Source organism: Rhinichthys klamathensis, unplaced genomic scaffold, assembly GCF_029890125.1.
Source record: "Rhinichthys klamathensis goyatoka isolate OS25496 unplaced genomic scaffold, OSU_Roscu_1.1 h1tg000165l_1, whole genome shotgun sequence".
NCBI lineage: Eukaryota > Metazoa > Chordata > Actinopteri > Cypriniformes > Leuciscidae > Rhinichthys > Rhinichthys klamathensis.
Window position 1 is genome coordinate 3,046,186 of NW_026606697.1, and position 13,710 is coordinate 3,059,895.

A 13,710-nucleotide genomic window follows, 5' to 3' on the forward strand; every position below is an offset into this window, starting at 1 on the left:
TGCTCACCTGTAGAATGATAAAGCAAACGCTGTGAGACAGGAGTACTGGCTGCAAGCTTCGGCAAAGTTTAAAGCTCTGAAGCTCCTGGTGCTGTACTTTACTTTAACAGCGCTTAACGCCCTCTACAGGTGACAATAATAGCAGCAACATTTTCTTCACCCACAACAAAGAAGGTAACAAAAAATGGAACTATATATTAACGAATGTTGAAGGCTCATGCCTTTTTGCACCTTTTTGCAAGATGGGCTCACAATGCAAGCCGAACCGAGCCTCCGTCCATCGTCTTTTGTGCCCCATTTAAACCGTTCCCACACCCAGCCTCTCAATACACAACTCCCGCCCCGGTGTTTCTCATTTCTCAATCAGTCTCATTAATTAGTTGCCAAGACAATATCCCAAAACGCCACACACATTACAATTGTTTGTCCTTCTTAACACAGCTATCTTCTAAGTTATGTAAAGGCGATTTATGTGCATCTTAAATAGGGGTGTAACGATACCCTCATGTCACGATTCGATACATATCACGATACTGAACTCACGATACGATATTATTGCGATACTCAGAGACGTATGATAAAAGGTTAACAAAAAATTTTCTGTTGATTAAAATGCTAACTTTGATATTACATTGTGGGTTTAAATGAATAGGCTTGGACTTGGTGCTTGTAACCCAAGGACAATGGTGACACCAGAATAAAAATATTCATGATTCTGAAGCTGAAAATACAGAATTATTTTAGACGAATATTCTTGCACTCTGTCACTGACTATATATATTTAAAGTAATGTAGGCCATTTTAAGTTTTTACTGGTAACATAAGACATTTGGCATTATCAGTGTTACAGTGTTGGTTATTTTTGTCATGTTTCTGGTTTGTGGTTCACTGGCTTTGGTTTTTTCATTCAGTTTGTACCTCGTTTCTCTGCCTTGTTCATTGTATTCTGTTATCTCCAGTCATGTTCATTATTAGGTCCCTTGGTTCAGGTGTGTTTCCCTGTTAATTGTTATGGCTCTGCTCGTTGTTCTGATTTGCCCCAGCTGTGTCTTGTTCCCTGATCACCTCTGTGTATTTAAATCCTGTCTGCTCTTTTGTTCGTGGTCAGTTATTGAATTAATGTATTTTCGAGTGTCTTGCCTGTTCTGAGTTTTCCCTAGTTTGTATTATTAAAGTCTACTGCTGCATTTAGATCCGCCTACTGCCTTTGCTTCCACGCAAATCGTAACAGAATAACTGACCCACTAGGATCTAGCAGCCATGCCTACCTGGAGTCCTGATGTCCAGATCCTCCGTCTTCGCCAGGGGAATCGCGCCATCGAGGATTATGTCGCAGAATTCCTCGAGCTGGCATATCTCGCGCAAATGAACACCCACGGCCTGAAGATCTTCTTCCGCGGAGGATTATCGGAACCACTCCGGTCTCTGATGCCCGAACCTGGTCCTTACGGATCTTTAGAATGGTACGTTGACCTGGCCCTGTTGTGGAGCGGTTCCCCGTTTACTGTGGGCGTTTAACGTCAGCCCGGTCGCGCCCGCGCTTCACTTCAGCTGCTCAGCCGAGACCACGCTCCACAAGCCTGCGCTTCACGTGAACCGAGTCGAGCCCGCTTTCCACGACATGCCTGAGCTTCTTCCTGCCGAGACCGACATGCCTGAGCTTCTTCCTGCCGAGATCGACATGCCTGAGGCTGAGCTTCTGTCTTCCGAACCCGCACGTCGCTTCAGCCTCGACGAACCCGAGTCAAGTGAGTCAAGTGCCGCCGAGTCAAGTAAGACCGCGCTTCCCGAGTCAAGCGAGTCAATTGCCGCCGAGTCAAGTGAGTCAAATGTCGAGTCAAGTGCCGCCGAGTCAAGTGAGTCAAGTGCCGCCAAGTCAAGTGAGTCAAGAGCCGAGTCAAGTGAATCAAGTGAATCGAGTGAGTCAAGTGCCGCCGAGTCAAGTGAGTCAAGTGAGTCTACCTGGTCTACCGAGTCAAGTGAGTCTACCGAGTCTACCGAGTCAAGTGAGTCTACCAAGTCTACCGAGTCAAGTGAGTCAAGCCCAGTGATGCGTCGTCGCAGGAGGAGAAGGAGGTCTCGTTTGCCTCGCCAGGCTCCGAAGGGCGTTCCCAGACTCCTCGCCCTGCCGGCCCCGCCTCTGCGCCTCGCCCTGCCGGCCCCGCCTCTGCGCCTCGCCCTGCCGGCCCCGCCTGTGCGCCTCGCCCTGCCGGCCCCGCCTGTGCGCCTCGCCCTGCCGGCCCCGTCTCTGCTCTTCGCCCTGCCAATGTCTCTCAAGCTCCATGAGACTGTCCCAGAGCCCGTTGCCTGCCCAGAGGTTGTTCCCCTAGGTCCTCCCAAGTATTTTTTGGGGGGGGGGGGGGGGGGGGGGGCAGTAGGAGGTCCCACGAGAGGGTCATGGAGGCAGCGCTGACATGGACCTTGTCGGTGCTATCTCCACCTGAGCCTCCTATGCCCTCGTCTCCTGCCAAGCGTGCCCCGCCCTGGCCGCCGTCACGTCCTGCTCCGCCCTGGCCTTCGCCTCATCCTGCTCCGCCGTGGCCACCGCCACGTTCCGCGCCGCCGTGGCCACCTACACATCCCGCTCCGCCGTGGCCACCGGCACGTCCTGCTCCGCCACTTACTCCGGTACCGTCCTGTTCCGCCATGGCCACTCACACCGGTACCGTCATGGAGTCTATGGTTCCCGACTACCCTGTCTGGGACTCCATGACGCCCAACCCTCCCGCCCAGGTCGTGTTCTGAATCGGCGCGAGGTCGCGCCTTATGGAAGGGGGGGATAATGTTACAGTGTTGGTTATTTTTGTCATGTTTCTGGTTTGTGGTTCACTGGCTTTGGTTTTTTCATTCAGTTTGTACCTCGTTTCTCTGCCTTGTTCATTGTATTCTGTTATCTCCAGTCATGTTCATTATTAGGTCCCTTGGTTCAGGTGTGTTTCCCTGTTAATTGTTATGGCTCTGCTCGTTGCTCTGATTTGCCCCAGCTGTGTCTTGTTCCCTGATCACCTCTGTGTATTTAAATCCTGTCTGCTCTTTTGTTCGTGGTCAGTTATTGAATGAATGTATTTTCGAGTGTCTTGCCTGTTCTGAGTTTTCCCTAGTTTGTATTATTAAAGTCTACTGCTGCATTTAGATCCGCCTACTGCCTTTGCTTCCACGCAAATCGTAACAATCAGGACCCACAATTATTCCCCCATTGCATTATTATACATTATAATCAACATGTAAAGTAGTTTAATCTAGTACTGACACTAAAACTCTGAAAAAATGAAAACATTTTCTTACACAGTAATTTTTATTTTGGGGAACTATCCACGATACATATTGTCACTATCCACGATACGTATTGTTGCATTTTTGTATTGCGATATATTGTGGCACGATATATTGTTACACCCCTAATCTTAAATGTTTTGATATATGTGAACTGAATGTAACATTGTAAGAGATATTTTTTTGATATCATTGTTCATTTGTGTTACAGTTTCACAAATTGGGCTTCAGTAAAGAAAGTTTGACCCTGACAACTGTCTACGACTTTTACTAAGCCTTTGTTTAACTCGCTGCAAAAGCAAACACAAGCTGAGGGCAGAAGATACAGGGATAACAGTAACAGATAATCTTATTCATGTAATTTTACAGTAAAATACTATTAAATGAACAGTTTTTGAAAATACAAAAAACAAATCATCTTATAATTCACAGTGAAAAGTTGTAAACTGTGTGCATCTTTATATTAGTATAGGCCTACCTCAGCTTGTGGAAAAGCTACTTGTGATGAACTGTGATTCATCATGTGACTTTCTCTTCCCTCTGTGTTATTATGCATGTTTAAGGTACAAAACAAATTTGAATAGTAACGGATAACTTTGCTAATTCCATAACAAACAGCTGTTTACATTTTTTTTTGTTTTGTAAATTGCTGTTTTAAATTGTAAGGTTGACTGGAGTTACAGGTTTACAGCTGTTGGATTTACCAGTTTATTTTATTTTTTTATGTATTTATTTAGTAATTTACTGTTTTAAATTGTAAAATGTACTGATTGTTCTGTAAACATGTTACAATAGAGTTATTCTGGAAACCACAGATGCCATTTTTTTTCTGTAAAAGCAGCAGGATTTTTTTTACATTGTAAATAAAATAGGAAAAATTGGAATGGAATTCCTGACAGTAATACTACTCACTGAGTTTCTTGCTTTTGGTGAGGATGTTGACAGCAAGTGACAAGAAGTACCAATAGAGGGCAGTATGTGATTGTCCAAAAAACAACAACAAAAAGAACTTACAAAGCCACAACCTATTAATTAAACAAACCAATCTCAGTGTTAAAAGTCATAAGTAAATGAAAGACATATTAAAAGCACAGACCCTTATAGAAAAAAAATTATAGACAACCATTATTATACTCTTGGTCTGTAGACTGTAACATTTTACAGAAATTCATCAAGCTGTTGCCATTTTCTAATACTGTATCAATGCAGTAAACATTGTTTTTATTGTTTTTATTTATGATCTCAGACTTTGAAGTGAGTTTGTTTCAGATACATTATTGATAGGTTTGTTGCTTAGGTCTTTGCAGAATTCAATCGCATATCTGGGAAAAATCTGAGATCTCAGTTCTATGCAGCATTGGACACATACAATTTTGTATGAAAATTTTTCCAGAAAAAAGGAGGAAGCCAGGGAAGAATACTGGATGAAATTCAAAGGTATTCTTTTATGATGCTGTCTTTGAATCATGATTTGCATATGATTGTTCCCCTCGGCCGATAACGTGTCTACCTGTCTCCACTTTTTCATAGCCATCTGATGTAACATTTGTTATTTCTATTATTATTTCTGTCTTTGGGAGGGAAGAATCTCAAACCCAAACTCCAAACCCTTAAAAATCAGCTTTTAAGCTAAACTTGTGTCTCCTTACTTTCTGCCTTTGATAAACTGCCGTGTTTAAGATGTAGGCATATTGGCATATTCATTTGCACTAATTTCAAGTGGCCACTAGTTCAATAAGTTAGGATTAGGAAGCCACATGCTGTGTCAAGGTAGAAAAGGTTTGCATTTCAATGTTGTAAAAGCCTATTCAAGGTATAAGGTCTGTATTTCAATTTTGTAAAGGCCTATTTTATGTTATTTTTGCTGTTTTGTTTGCATACAGTGCCTCTTTTGAAAATGCCATGACAGCAGAATGCTGCTATAGCCAAGAGGTCAAGAGTTTTTAAAAGAAGTAACACAGATGTTTTAAAGTATATTTTTATTGTGATGTTCTTACATTTTCTGTAAAAACATGTTTTTTTACAAATATTAAACAGTTGAGAATTTCACACTTGTGTTAAGTGCATTAGAACACAACTTTTTCATGACATGAAAAATTGCCATGTTCAGACTTGACCTACTAAAAATACATTCACTTTACTTGAAGAAAATGTGGAAACCGATTGCACACATTTTTTAAGTCTCCGTAGCATAAAATGGCAGTTTAAAACCATGTTGAGAATAATAGTATTTAAGATGTTTGCAGAACACATTATAACACTGTTAGTTAAATGGAATTACTCAAGTGATCTTACTATTAAATCTTAAGTAATATTAGTAAATATTATTGAGTATGTTAACTAGAATTTACATTAAACTAACTTGATATGTATTACTTAATTTACTTGGGAAGAATTAGCTTTCTTTACTTTTAGCTGATTATTAATTTAACCTCAGTTCCCCTTCAGTCGCTCACGTTCGACGTGACGTCGACGTGACGACGTTAGACGTTAGGGGATCACTTCAGGGAGCCCTATCAACTTCGAGTATCTAAGAACAAGCCAATGAACGTTGGCGTGCGTGAACGCGTCACGCGCCCCCGCCCCGCAGCGCGGGTATAAAACAGGAAGCGGGCGCGAGCACCCACCATCTTTCATTTCGGAGCGCGAGTTTCCTGTGACTGATGTCTAAGATTCAACGCCTTTGAAGACTTCAAGGAAGATCTCTCTGTTCCAGTGTTGGTGTGACGGCGCGATCAGCGGTGGCCGCGAGCAGTGCAGCTCTTAACTGCTGTTCTCACAGCACTATTGTTTGTGTGTGTGTGTGTGTGTGTGTCCACACAGTGGCTACCCCTGGGCGCCTCAGCACTGTGAGAGCAATTTCCTTTTTTTATTTTACTAAAAGAGCAACACAAGCGGACCCTGCGTCTTTTTCAAGATGTCATTCCGCTTGTGCGTTTCTGGATGCAGTCGTTCCCTGGCGCCAGCAGATGGCCACAATAGCTGCATCTCGTGTTTGGGCGTTCGGCACGCTGAAGCAGCTTTTGTGGATAGCTCATGTTCCCATTGCAGGAATATGACTATCACAGCACTTAGATCGAGACTCGCTTACCTCAAGGGAGGTGCAGTCCCCTCGCCTATGCCCCAATCTAGTGCTTATTCTGCCCCGCAGAATAGGCCTACTTCGGCGCATGACCAGGGTGATCTGAGGATTACCGTGAGGGCTTCCCCGCCGAGGCAATCTCCGCGGGCCCCTCACGCCTCTCATGTGCTGTTGCCATCGGCGCCCCTTGGCGAACGGCTCGGTCCTTCTCCGGAACGACCAGTCGTTTCCTTTGGGGCACCAGCTGACGATCAGATGTCGATCGCAGCATCGGAGGGGGAGCGGTCATCCGGAGATGACGACTCGGCTGCGTTGCCCCCTTCGGGGTGTGTAGCGTTGTCCGAGCCGGATCCAGAATGGGCCGCTATGCTCTCCCGGGCCGCCGAGAAGGTCGGGCTTGCGTGGAATCCTCCACCACGTCCCGAACCTTCTCGGCTGGACGATTGGTTTCTCGGGGCGGGCCGTGCTGGTTCTCAGTGCGCCACCCCGGTACCTTTCTTTCCGGAGGTGCATGAGGAGCTTTCTAGGACGTGGAAGGCACCATATAGTGCCCGAAGCCGTCCTAGTGGCTCCTCTCCCCTCGCCACCCTCGACGGCGGGGCAGCTAAGGGGTATGTGGGGATCCCCCCAGTGGAGCGGGCTGTCGCAATGCAGTTGTGTCCGGCATCCGCCTCCTCCTGGCGGGGTGACCCATGCCACCCGTCCAAGGCCTGTAAGTCCGTCTAACGGCGAGGGCTTACAAGGCCTGTGGACAGGCTGCTTCCGCTCTTCATGCCATGGCGCTCTTGCAGGTCCACCAGGCCCAGGCGCTCATGTACATGAACGAGGGTGGTTCTGACCCAGAGCTCCTCCGGGAGCTCCGTGTGGCAACCGACCTCGCCCTCCGGGCGACGAAGGAAACAGCACGTTCAGTCGGTCAGGTGATGTCCACCTTGGTGGTCCAGGAGCGCCACCTTTGGCTCAACCTGGCGGACATGAGGGACACCGATAAGTACCGGTTCCTGGATGTCCCTCTCTCCCAGGTTGGGTTGTTCGGCGACGCGGTCGAGAGCTTTGCCCAGCAGTTCTCGGCCGCACAGAAGCAGACGGAGGCCATCCGACACATCCTGCCCCGGCGGACCGCTGCTGCTCCCACCCGCCCGCCGGCCGCAGCTCCTCCGTCTACTCGTCGCCGAGGTCGGCCTCCTGCGGCGTCCTCCGCTCCCGCTGAGCCCCAGCAGCAGCCATCATCCAGGCCTCGGCGTGGAGCAAGCCGCAGGAAGTCGACCCCGCCCGTCCAGGCCGCTGCCAAGCCAGGAGGCAAGCGCCGGTGCAAACGTCCCTGAGACGGGCGGCCCAGAGGTGGATCAAGTTGCTCTTCAGGAGATGGCGGACGTGCCACTCCTTCCCCCGGTGGAGGGCCGGGTGGAGAATCCTTTGTTTCCTTTTATTTTTGTTCCGCCACTGACCCACGGGTCAGTGGTACCCACCTTTTCAAAGAAAGAGCAATTTCTGAAACCTCTGGGCCCCAAGAGGGCACGCTTGGCAGTCGACGACGCTATGCCTTGTCACTCCCGAGCCCCTCTTCCATCGCCAGCGGGCAGCAGTGGCTGTGTCCTGGACGCACTGTCGCCTCCGCACACTCACTCTGCCCTCCGGCGGAAGCAGGTACGTCTTGCACCACACGTTCAGACCCCACTCCGGGCCGCTATGCCGCCCGAGTCAGGTCCCTGCATTCTGTCACGCTGCCCCACTCCGGGTACGTCTGTGGTGCCGTTGGTCCCGCTTGCTCGGTCTCTGGGAGCTTGGCTAACGCTTCCCAGTCCGTCTCGCTGGCTCATCCGTGCTGTCAGACTCGGCTATGCGATTCAGTTCGCCCGGCGCCCCCCTGTTTTCAGGGGCATCCTGTTCACCCGTGTTCTGGCGGACAGTGCCCCTGTTCTCAGAGCGGAGATTGCAGTCCTACTGGCGAAGGACGCAATCGAGCCGGTCCCTCCAGCCGATATGAAGACCGGCTTCTACAGCCTGTACTTCATTGTACCCAAGAAAGGAGGTGGGTTACGGCCAATCTTGGACCTGCGCGTCCTGAACCGGTCCCTTCACAGGCTACCATTCAAGATGCTTACGCAGAAACGCATTTTCAAATGCATCCGTCCCCAAGATTGGTTTGCAGCGATCGACCTGAAGGACGCGTACTTTCATGTCTCGATTCTCCCTCGACACAGACCGTTTCTTCGCTTTGCGCTCGAGGGACGGGCATATCAGTACAAAGTCTTACCCTTCGGGCTGGCCCTGTCGCCCCGCGTCTTCACGAAAGTTGCGGAGGCGGCCATTGCTCCTATGTGCGAGCGTGGTGTTCGCATTCTCAACTATCTCGACGACTGGCTTATTCTCACCCAGTCGAGAGAGCAGTTGTGCGAACACAGGGATTTGGTGCTCAGTCACCTCAGCCACCTAGGGCTTCGGGTCAACTGGGAGAAGAGCAAACTCACCCCCGGGCAGAGGATCTCTTTTCTCGGTATGGAGTTGGACTCGATCAACATGACAGCGCGTCTCACCGAGGCCCGCGTCCAGTCAGTGTTGAACTGCGTGAGTACGCTCAGACGCAGAACAGCGGCACCACTGAAACTGTTTCAGAGGCTCCTGGGGCATATGGCATCTGCAGCCGCGGTAACGCCGCTCGGATTGCTTCATATGAGACCGCTCCAACACTGGCTTCACGATCGAGTCCCGAGATGGGCGTGGCAGAGCGGCTCGTGCCGGGTTTCAGTAACCCCGCACTGTCGCCAAACTCTCAGCTAGTGGTCGGACCCTTCGTTCCTGCGGGCAGGTGTTCCCCTAGAACAAGTGTCCAGGCACTCTGTGGTCTCCACGGATGCCTCTATCACCGGCTGGGGTGCCACGTACAAGGGTACGTGGCATCAAGAGGGTAGGGGACCTCTCTATCAAGAGGGTAGGGGACCTACATGCATTTTCGGTCGACGAATCGTGCCTGGAATTCGGCCCGGATAACTCTCACGTGATCCTGAGACCCCGGCCCGGATACGTGCCAAAGGTTCCTACCACTCCCTTCCGGGACCAGGTGGTGAACCTGCAAGCGCTGCCTTTGGAGGAGGCAGACCCAGCCCTGGCTTTTCTCTGTCCCGTCCGCGCTCTGCGTTTGTACGTGGACAGAACGCAAAGCCTCAGGACCTCAGACCAGCTCTTCGTCTGTTACGGAGGCCAGCAGAAGGGAAAGGCTGTCTCCAAGCAGAGGATGGCCCACTGGATAGTGGATGCCATCGCCTTGGCTTACGAAGCCCAAGGCGTGCCTTGCCCGCCCGGGTTGAGAGCCCACTCCACAAGGAGTGTCGCTTCTTCTTGGGCGCTGGCACACGGCGCCTCGCTGACAGATATCTGTAGAGCTGCGGGTTGGGCGACACCTAACACGTTCGCTAGGTTCTATAGCCTACGTGTTGAGCCGGTTTCTTCCTGTGTGCTCGCTTCAACCAGCCGGTAACATCGAAGTTCCCGCTCTAGTGTCGGCTTGCTGCGCCACTCCCCTCTACGGAGTGGATACGTGCGCTCTTTTGCTCCAGTCGAGTTCCCCACCCAGGTGAACCCTGTGAGTTCCTCCACACCCCTTCGGCAGTTGGACGTTGCGGAGCGTCCGACGCCAGGCCTAGTGCTCGTATGCTTGTGTAACTTGTGCTAGGCTGGGTTCCGTGTGTGTGATCCCTGCGGCGATCCCATATGAGTATTTTTCCACGATCAGCTCCCTGCGGTGAGCCCGTGTCTTTCCCTTGGCAGAGCTCGCTCTGCTGTCACTGTCTGGTGTAGCCTCCCCCTCCTTAGGTGGAGCCACCCCAGTGACATTCTATATGTTGCACTGCCCCAACCGGCCAGTCCATATGTGTATTCTCCACATGGTACCTCCCTTCAGGCAGGATGTGGCTCCGCAGCGTCCCTCTCCCCTGGAGAGGCACGCTTCCCAGTGTTATTCAAGAGTTCACTGCGTGGGTATGTGGAACAGCAGGTTCTCCCTCTACGCAGGTCTTCCGCCCCAGCATTGGGGGTCTGAGAGTCTTGCGCAGGGCACTGGATGTGGCAGCAACCGGTGGCGTTTTCCATGGGATCCCCTAACGTCGTCACGTCGACGTTACGTCGAACGTGAGCGACTGAAGGGGAACGTCTCGGTTACTGATGTAACCCTCGTTCCCCGAAGGAGGGAACGGGAGACGTGACGTCCCGCCGCCACAGTTGCTGACCATCGCTGTACGGCCGTCATTAAACTCGGCTCCTCAGTGAAAAACGGTGGGTGCTCGCGCCCGCTTCCTGTTTTATACCCGCGCTGCGGGGTGGGGGCGCGTGGCGCGTTCACGCACGTCAACGTTCATTGGCTTGTTCTTAGATACTCGAAGTTGATAGTGTCACAGCCCGGCTCAGAGGTTGTGACAAAGAAGCGGGACGCAAAACCTCAATCAAGAGATGACCAATTTATTTACCAAACAAAAACACAATTAAACACAAAATGCCGGCAACAACACAAAACATGTAAAGGAAAAAGCACGCAGGAGGGAGAACCCCTCGCTCGTTTCTCCTGAAGGCAGGGAGCCGGAAGCTTTTATCAGGAAGAGAAACTGCCACCGCAGGTGTCCTCCATCCGCACTCAGGATTGAAGCCCCGCCCCACTGAAACACAGACATAACACAAACAAGTATGCAGGCCGTCACAATAGGGCTCCCTGAAGTGATCCCCTAACGTCTAACGTCGTCACGTCGACGTCACGTCTCCCGTTCCCTCCTTCAGGGAACGAGGGTTACATCAGTAACCGAGACATTTTCCCTTTAAGTTTGCTTTGCAAAAATAAGGCAATCGGTTTCCAAACTTTTTTTTAAGTAAACTGAACTTGTTTGAATTTACAGTTTTGCCATGTTTAGACAACAGCTATTGCTCTACTGGATTTTATTGGATGTTATATTGTTAAATCATCATACTTTATGCATTTGCACTTCTGGATCAAACAGGAAAGGTCTTCCAGTAGTCCTTTGTTAGGACCTGATCTTTGAGTAGACATCATTACGCTGGGAAACGTTGTGTTGTTTAGCTCCTCTAGAGGGCCGTGATCTACTGCTGAAACTCACAGGTGTGTAAGTCAAGGCGTCTGCATCTTCAACCTGATAAAGCAAGATTTTTGCAAGTCGTAGACATATTTAAGTAAAGTGAGCTCAAGTAGATAAACTTTAAATTATTTAAACACTGAAAATGTTAGTAAATGAACAAGAAACATCTGGAAAAATCTGAAAAATATACAGGTATTCAAATCGTTCATGAAACTGCGTTGAAATATATCATCAAAATGATATCAAACTTATTGTGAATAAATAAAGTGGCGAGGATTTACCTGCTGAGTACCTTCAGATGTCTCTTGATCACAAGATCTGTTGAAACAGGCTAAAAAGTATGAATGTCAGCTTTATAGTCTTGCAAATAAAACTAAGAATCTGATTTAAAACTAGTCTGAAAACATTTAAATATGATACCTGATGATCTGCCTTGGTCCTCACATCGCACAGCCACAAGTAAGATCATTATTATCATAGAAATGATGTTTGACGAGACCAGTATAAGAAACAATGGAGTTGCTGTCGACTCGCTGTCTGCAAGAAAACATTTATTTATGTTTTACCAGACTTTATATTAAAAATCAAAATATGTTGCAAATCTTATTAGGATTCATTTTTGATAACTTGAAAACTTGGACCAGCAAATGGCACAGTATTGCTCGTGTTTTTTTTTCTAAATCTCGACTGATTTTTTTTTATTGTAAAAAACTGTAGTGTACTGTACATGGCAAGTCAACAAACATTCCTAATTTTACAAAATTCCTTAAAAAAAGGATTTTACTGGCATGATAAATCATTATAAATGCTATCATTATTTAGATACACATTGGAAATATTAACTTTAAGTCACTTAATAGGGCTTAACTTTACCAGGGATGAATTCCAGATGAGTTCCATTTCCAAACACTATCTTGCCGCATGCGAGTACAGCACAGTAGTAAGTACCAGCGTCAGAAAGGCTGAGGTTCCTCTTTGCGAGGGTGTAAATGCAGATCTGTGTAGTAGAATCATCCTCAAAGCCCCCTTCATGCTGTTTCTTCATATCTTCATCAGCGTAAATGATGGCAGGATGAGATTCATCTGCAGCCTCTTTGAACCAGTATGCATGATGTCCTCCTGCACATTTCTCATCTACCTTTTTGACTCTACACACCAGGGTAATGTTGTTTCCAATGTGAGCTTTATCTGAAATAGGCTCCTGAAGAACCATTGTTGCAGTGTGTTCTTCTTTAAAGCAAAACCAAAAGTATTTTATTACATTGTACTTTTATAACTTATAGTGTCTTATAACGTATAGTCTTTTTGCATGATTATCACCTTTAGATATGAAGTAAATCTGTTTCTGGTATTATATAATGAAAGGCAAAAACGTACCATGAAGCATCAAAAATGTTCCAGGTCCAAAATACAGTTCTCCCAACGTTACCACACCACAAAAGTATGTTCCTATATCTTCCTTTTTAGTCAAAGAAATATGTAAATGATAAATTCCTTTTTCTATTGTTACGTTAAAACGGCCATCAGTATTTCCATCAATAAATTCAACATCCGTCATGTAAATGTACGTTTTTGAAATGGCTTGAAGTTTCATTCCCATCCCCTGCTTGTACCACACCATATTGTTAAAATCTGTATTGGGTAAGTAGCACTCAATAGTGACATCATCACCCAGTTTAGAGGTTTGCAAACGTTTTGGCTGCCCAATGTTTTGTGCCCCAATGCAACCTGAATACAAAAAGTAGTAAAGATGTGTCATACAATGCATTTACATAAAGAAGTTAATTTAAGAATATTATTTGCTTTGTATAAATGTCTGATAATGAATAAACAATTATAAAAGTTAAAATGAATAAATAAATAGTCATAATTATATGATTATTTTTAGTCATTTATAATCATACTTACAAACAAAGGTGAAGAATAAAACTGTGCTCATGTTGCCTTGATGTGCAAGCAAAGAATAAGAGATGGCAAGGTGCACAATCTAAGTAACTAAATCAAATGGAAACTGATCCTGGACGTGATTGGTTATTCTCAAATATTCTCGTATGACAAAGTCAAATTTCATTGGCTGTCCCAGCTATAGACTTTGGGTGTAAGGTGCCACTTTCACGAGCAAAGGAAATGGTTATTTTATAAACACCAACAATGAAACAGAAATAATAATAATAAAAAATCTATATTTACTTAAAATTGAAATTTTAAGTTTAAAAAAAAAGTTTTGATTGTTTCATTTTAATTCCACAGCTATGTTCAAACATTTTCCCTTTG

At 47.2% G+C, this 13,710-nt stretch overlaps 1 protein-coding gene across 2 annotated transcripts; it reads right to left on the minus strand.

The window, feature by feature from the left end:
* Window positions 1-11,334: 11,334 nt before the first annotated feature.
* Window positions 11,335-13,471, minus strand: LOC130091287 (polymeric immunoglobulin receptor-like). Of its 2 annotated transcripts, none has more exons than XM_056259098.1 (6): window positions 13,345-13,471; window positions 12,814-13,164; window positions 12,310-12,663; window positions 11,857-11,973; window positions 11,718-11,767; window positions 11,335-11,490 (listed from the first exon to the last, which is right to left on the minus strand). In XM_056259098.1, exons 1-6 carry the CDS (start codon window positions 13,373-13,375, stop codon window positions 11,365-11,367), a joined length of 1,029 nt encoding a protein of 342 aa, XP_056115073.1. In that variant the 5' UTR covers window positions 13,376-13,471; the 3' UTR covers window positions 11,335-11,364. The 2 variants fall into 2 exon arrangements, with proteins under 2 accessions (XP_056115073.1, XP_056115072.1); XM_056259097.1 differs by having other exon boundaries at window positions 12,310-12,666; window positions 13,345-13,470.
* Between the last annotated feature and the right edge of the window lie 239 nt (window positions 13,472-13,710).

Excerpts from the sequence above, each read along its gene's own strand:
- LOC130091287 (XM_056259097.1), bottom strand. The coding sequence starts at position 13,375 with ATGAGCACAGTTTTATTCTTCACCTTTGTTT. Across the intron at positions 13,165-13,344 it reads TTTATTCTTCACCTTTGTTT|GTTGCATTGGGGCACAAAAC; the intron begins GTAAGTATGATT and ends TTTTGTATTCAG. Across the intron at positions 11,974-12,309 it reads TCATCTGGAATTCATCCCTG|ACAGCGAGTCGACAGCAACT; the intron begins GTAAAGTTAAGC and ends GTTTTCTTGCAG.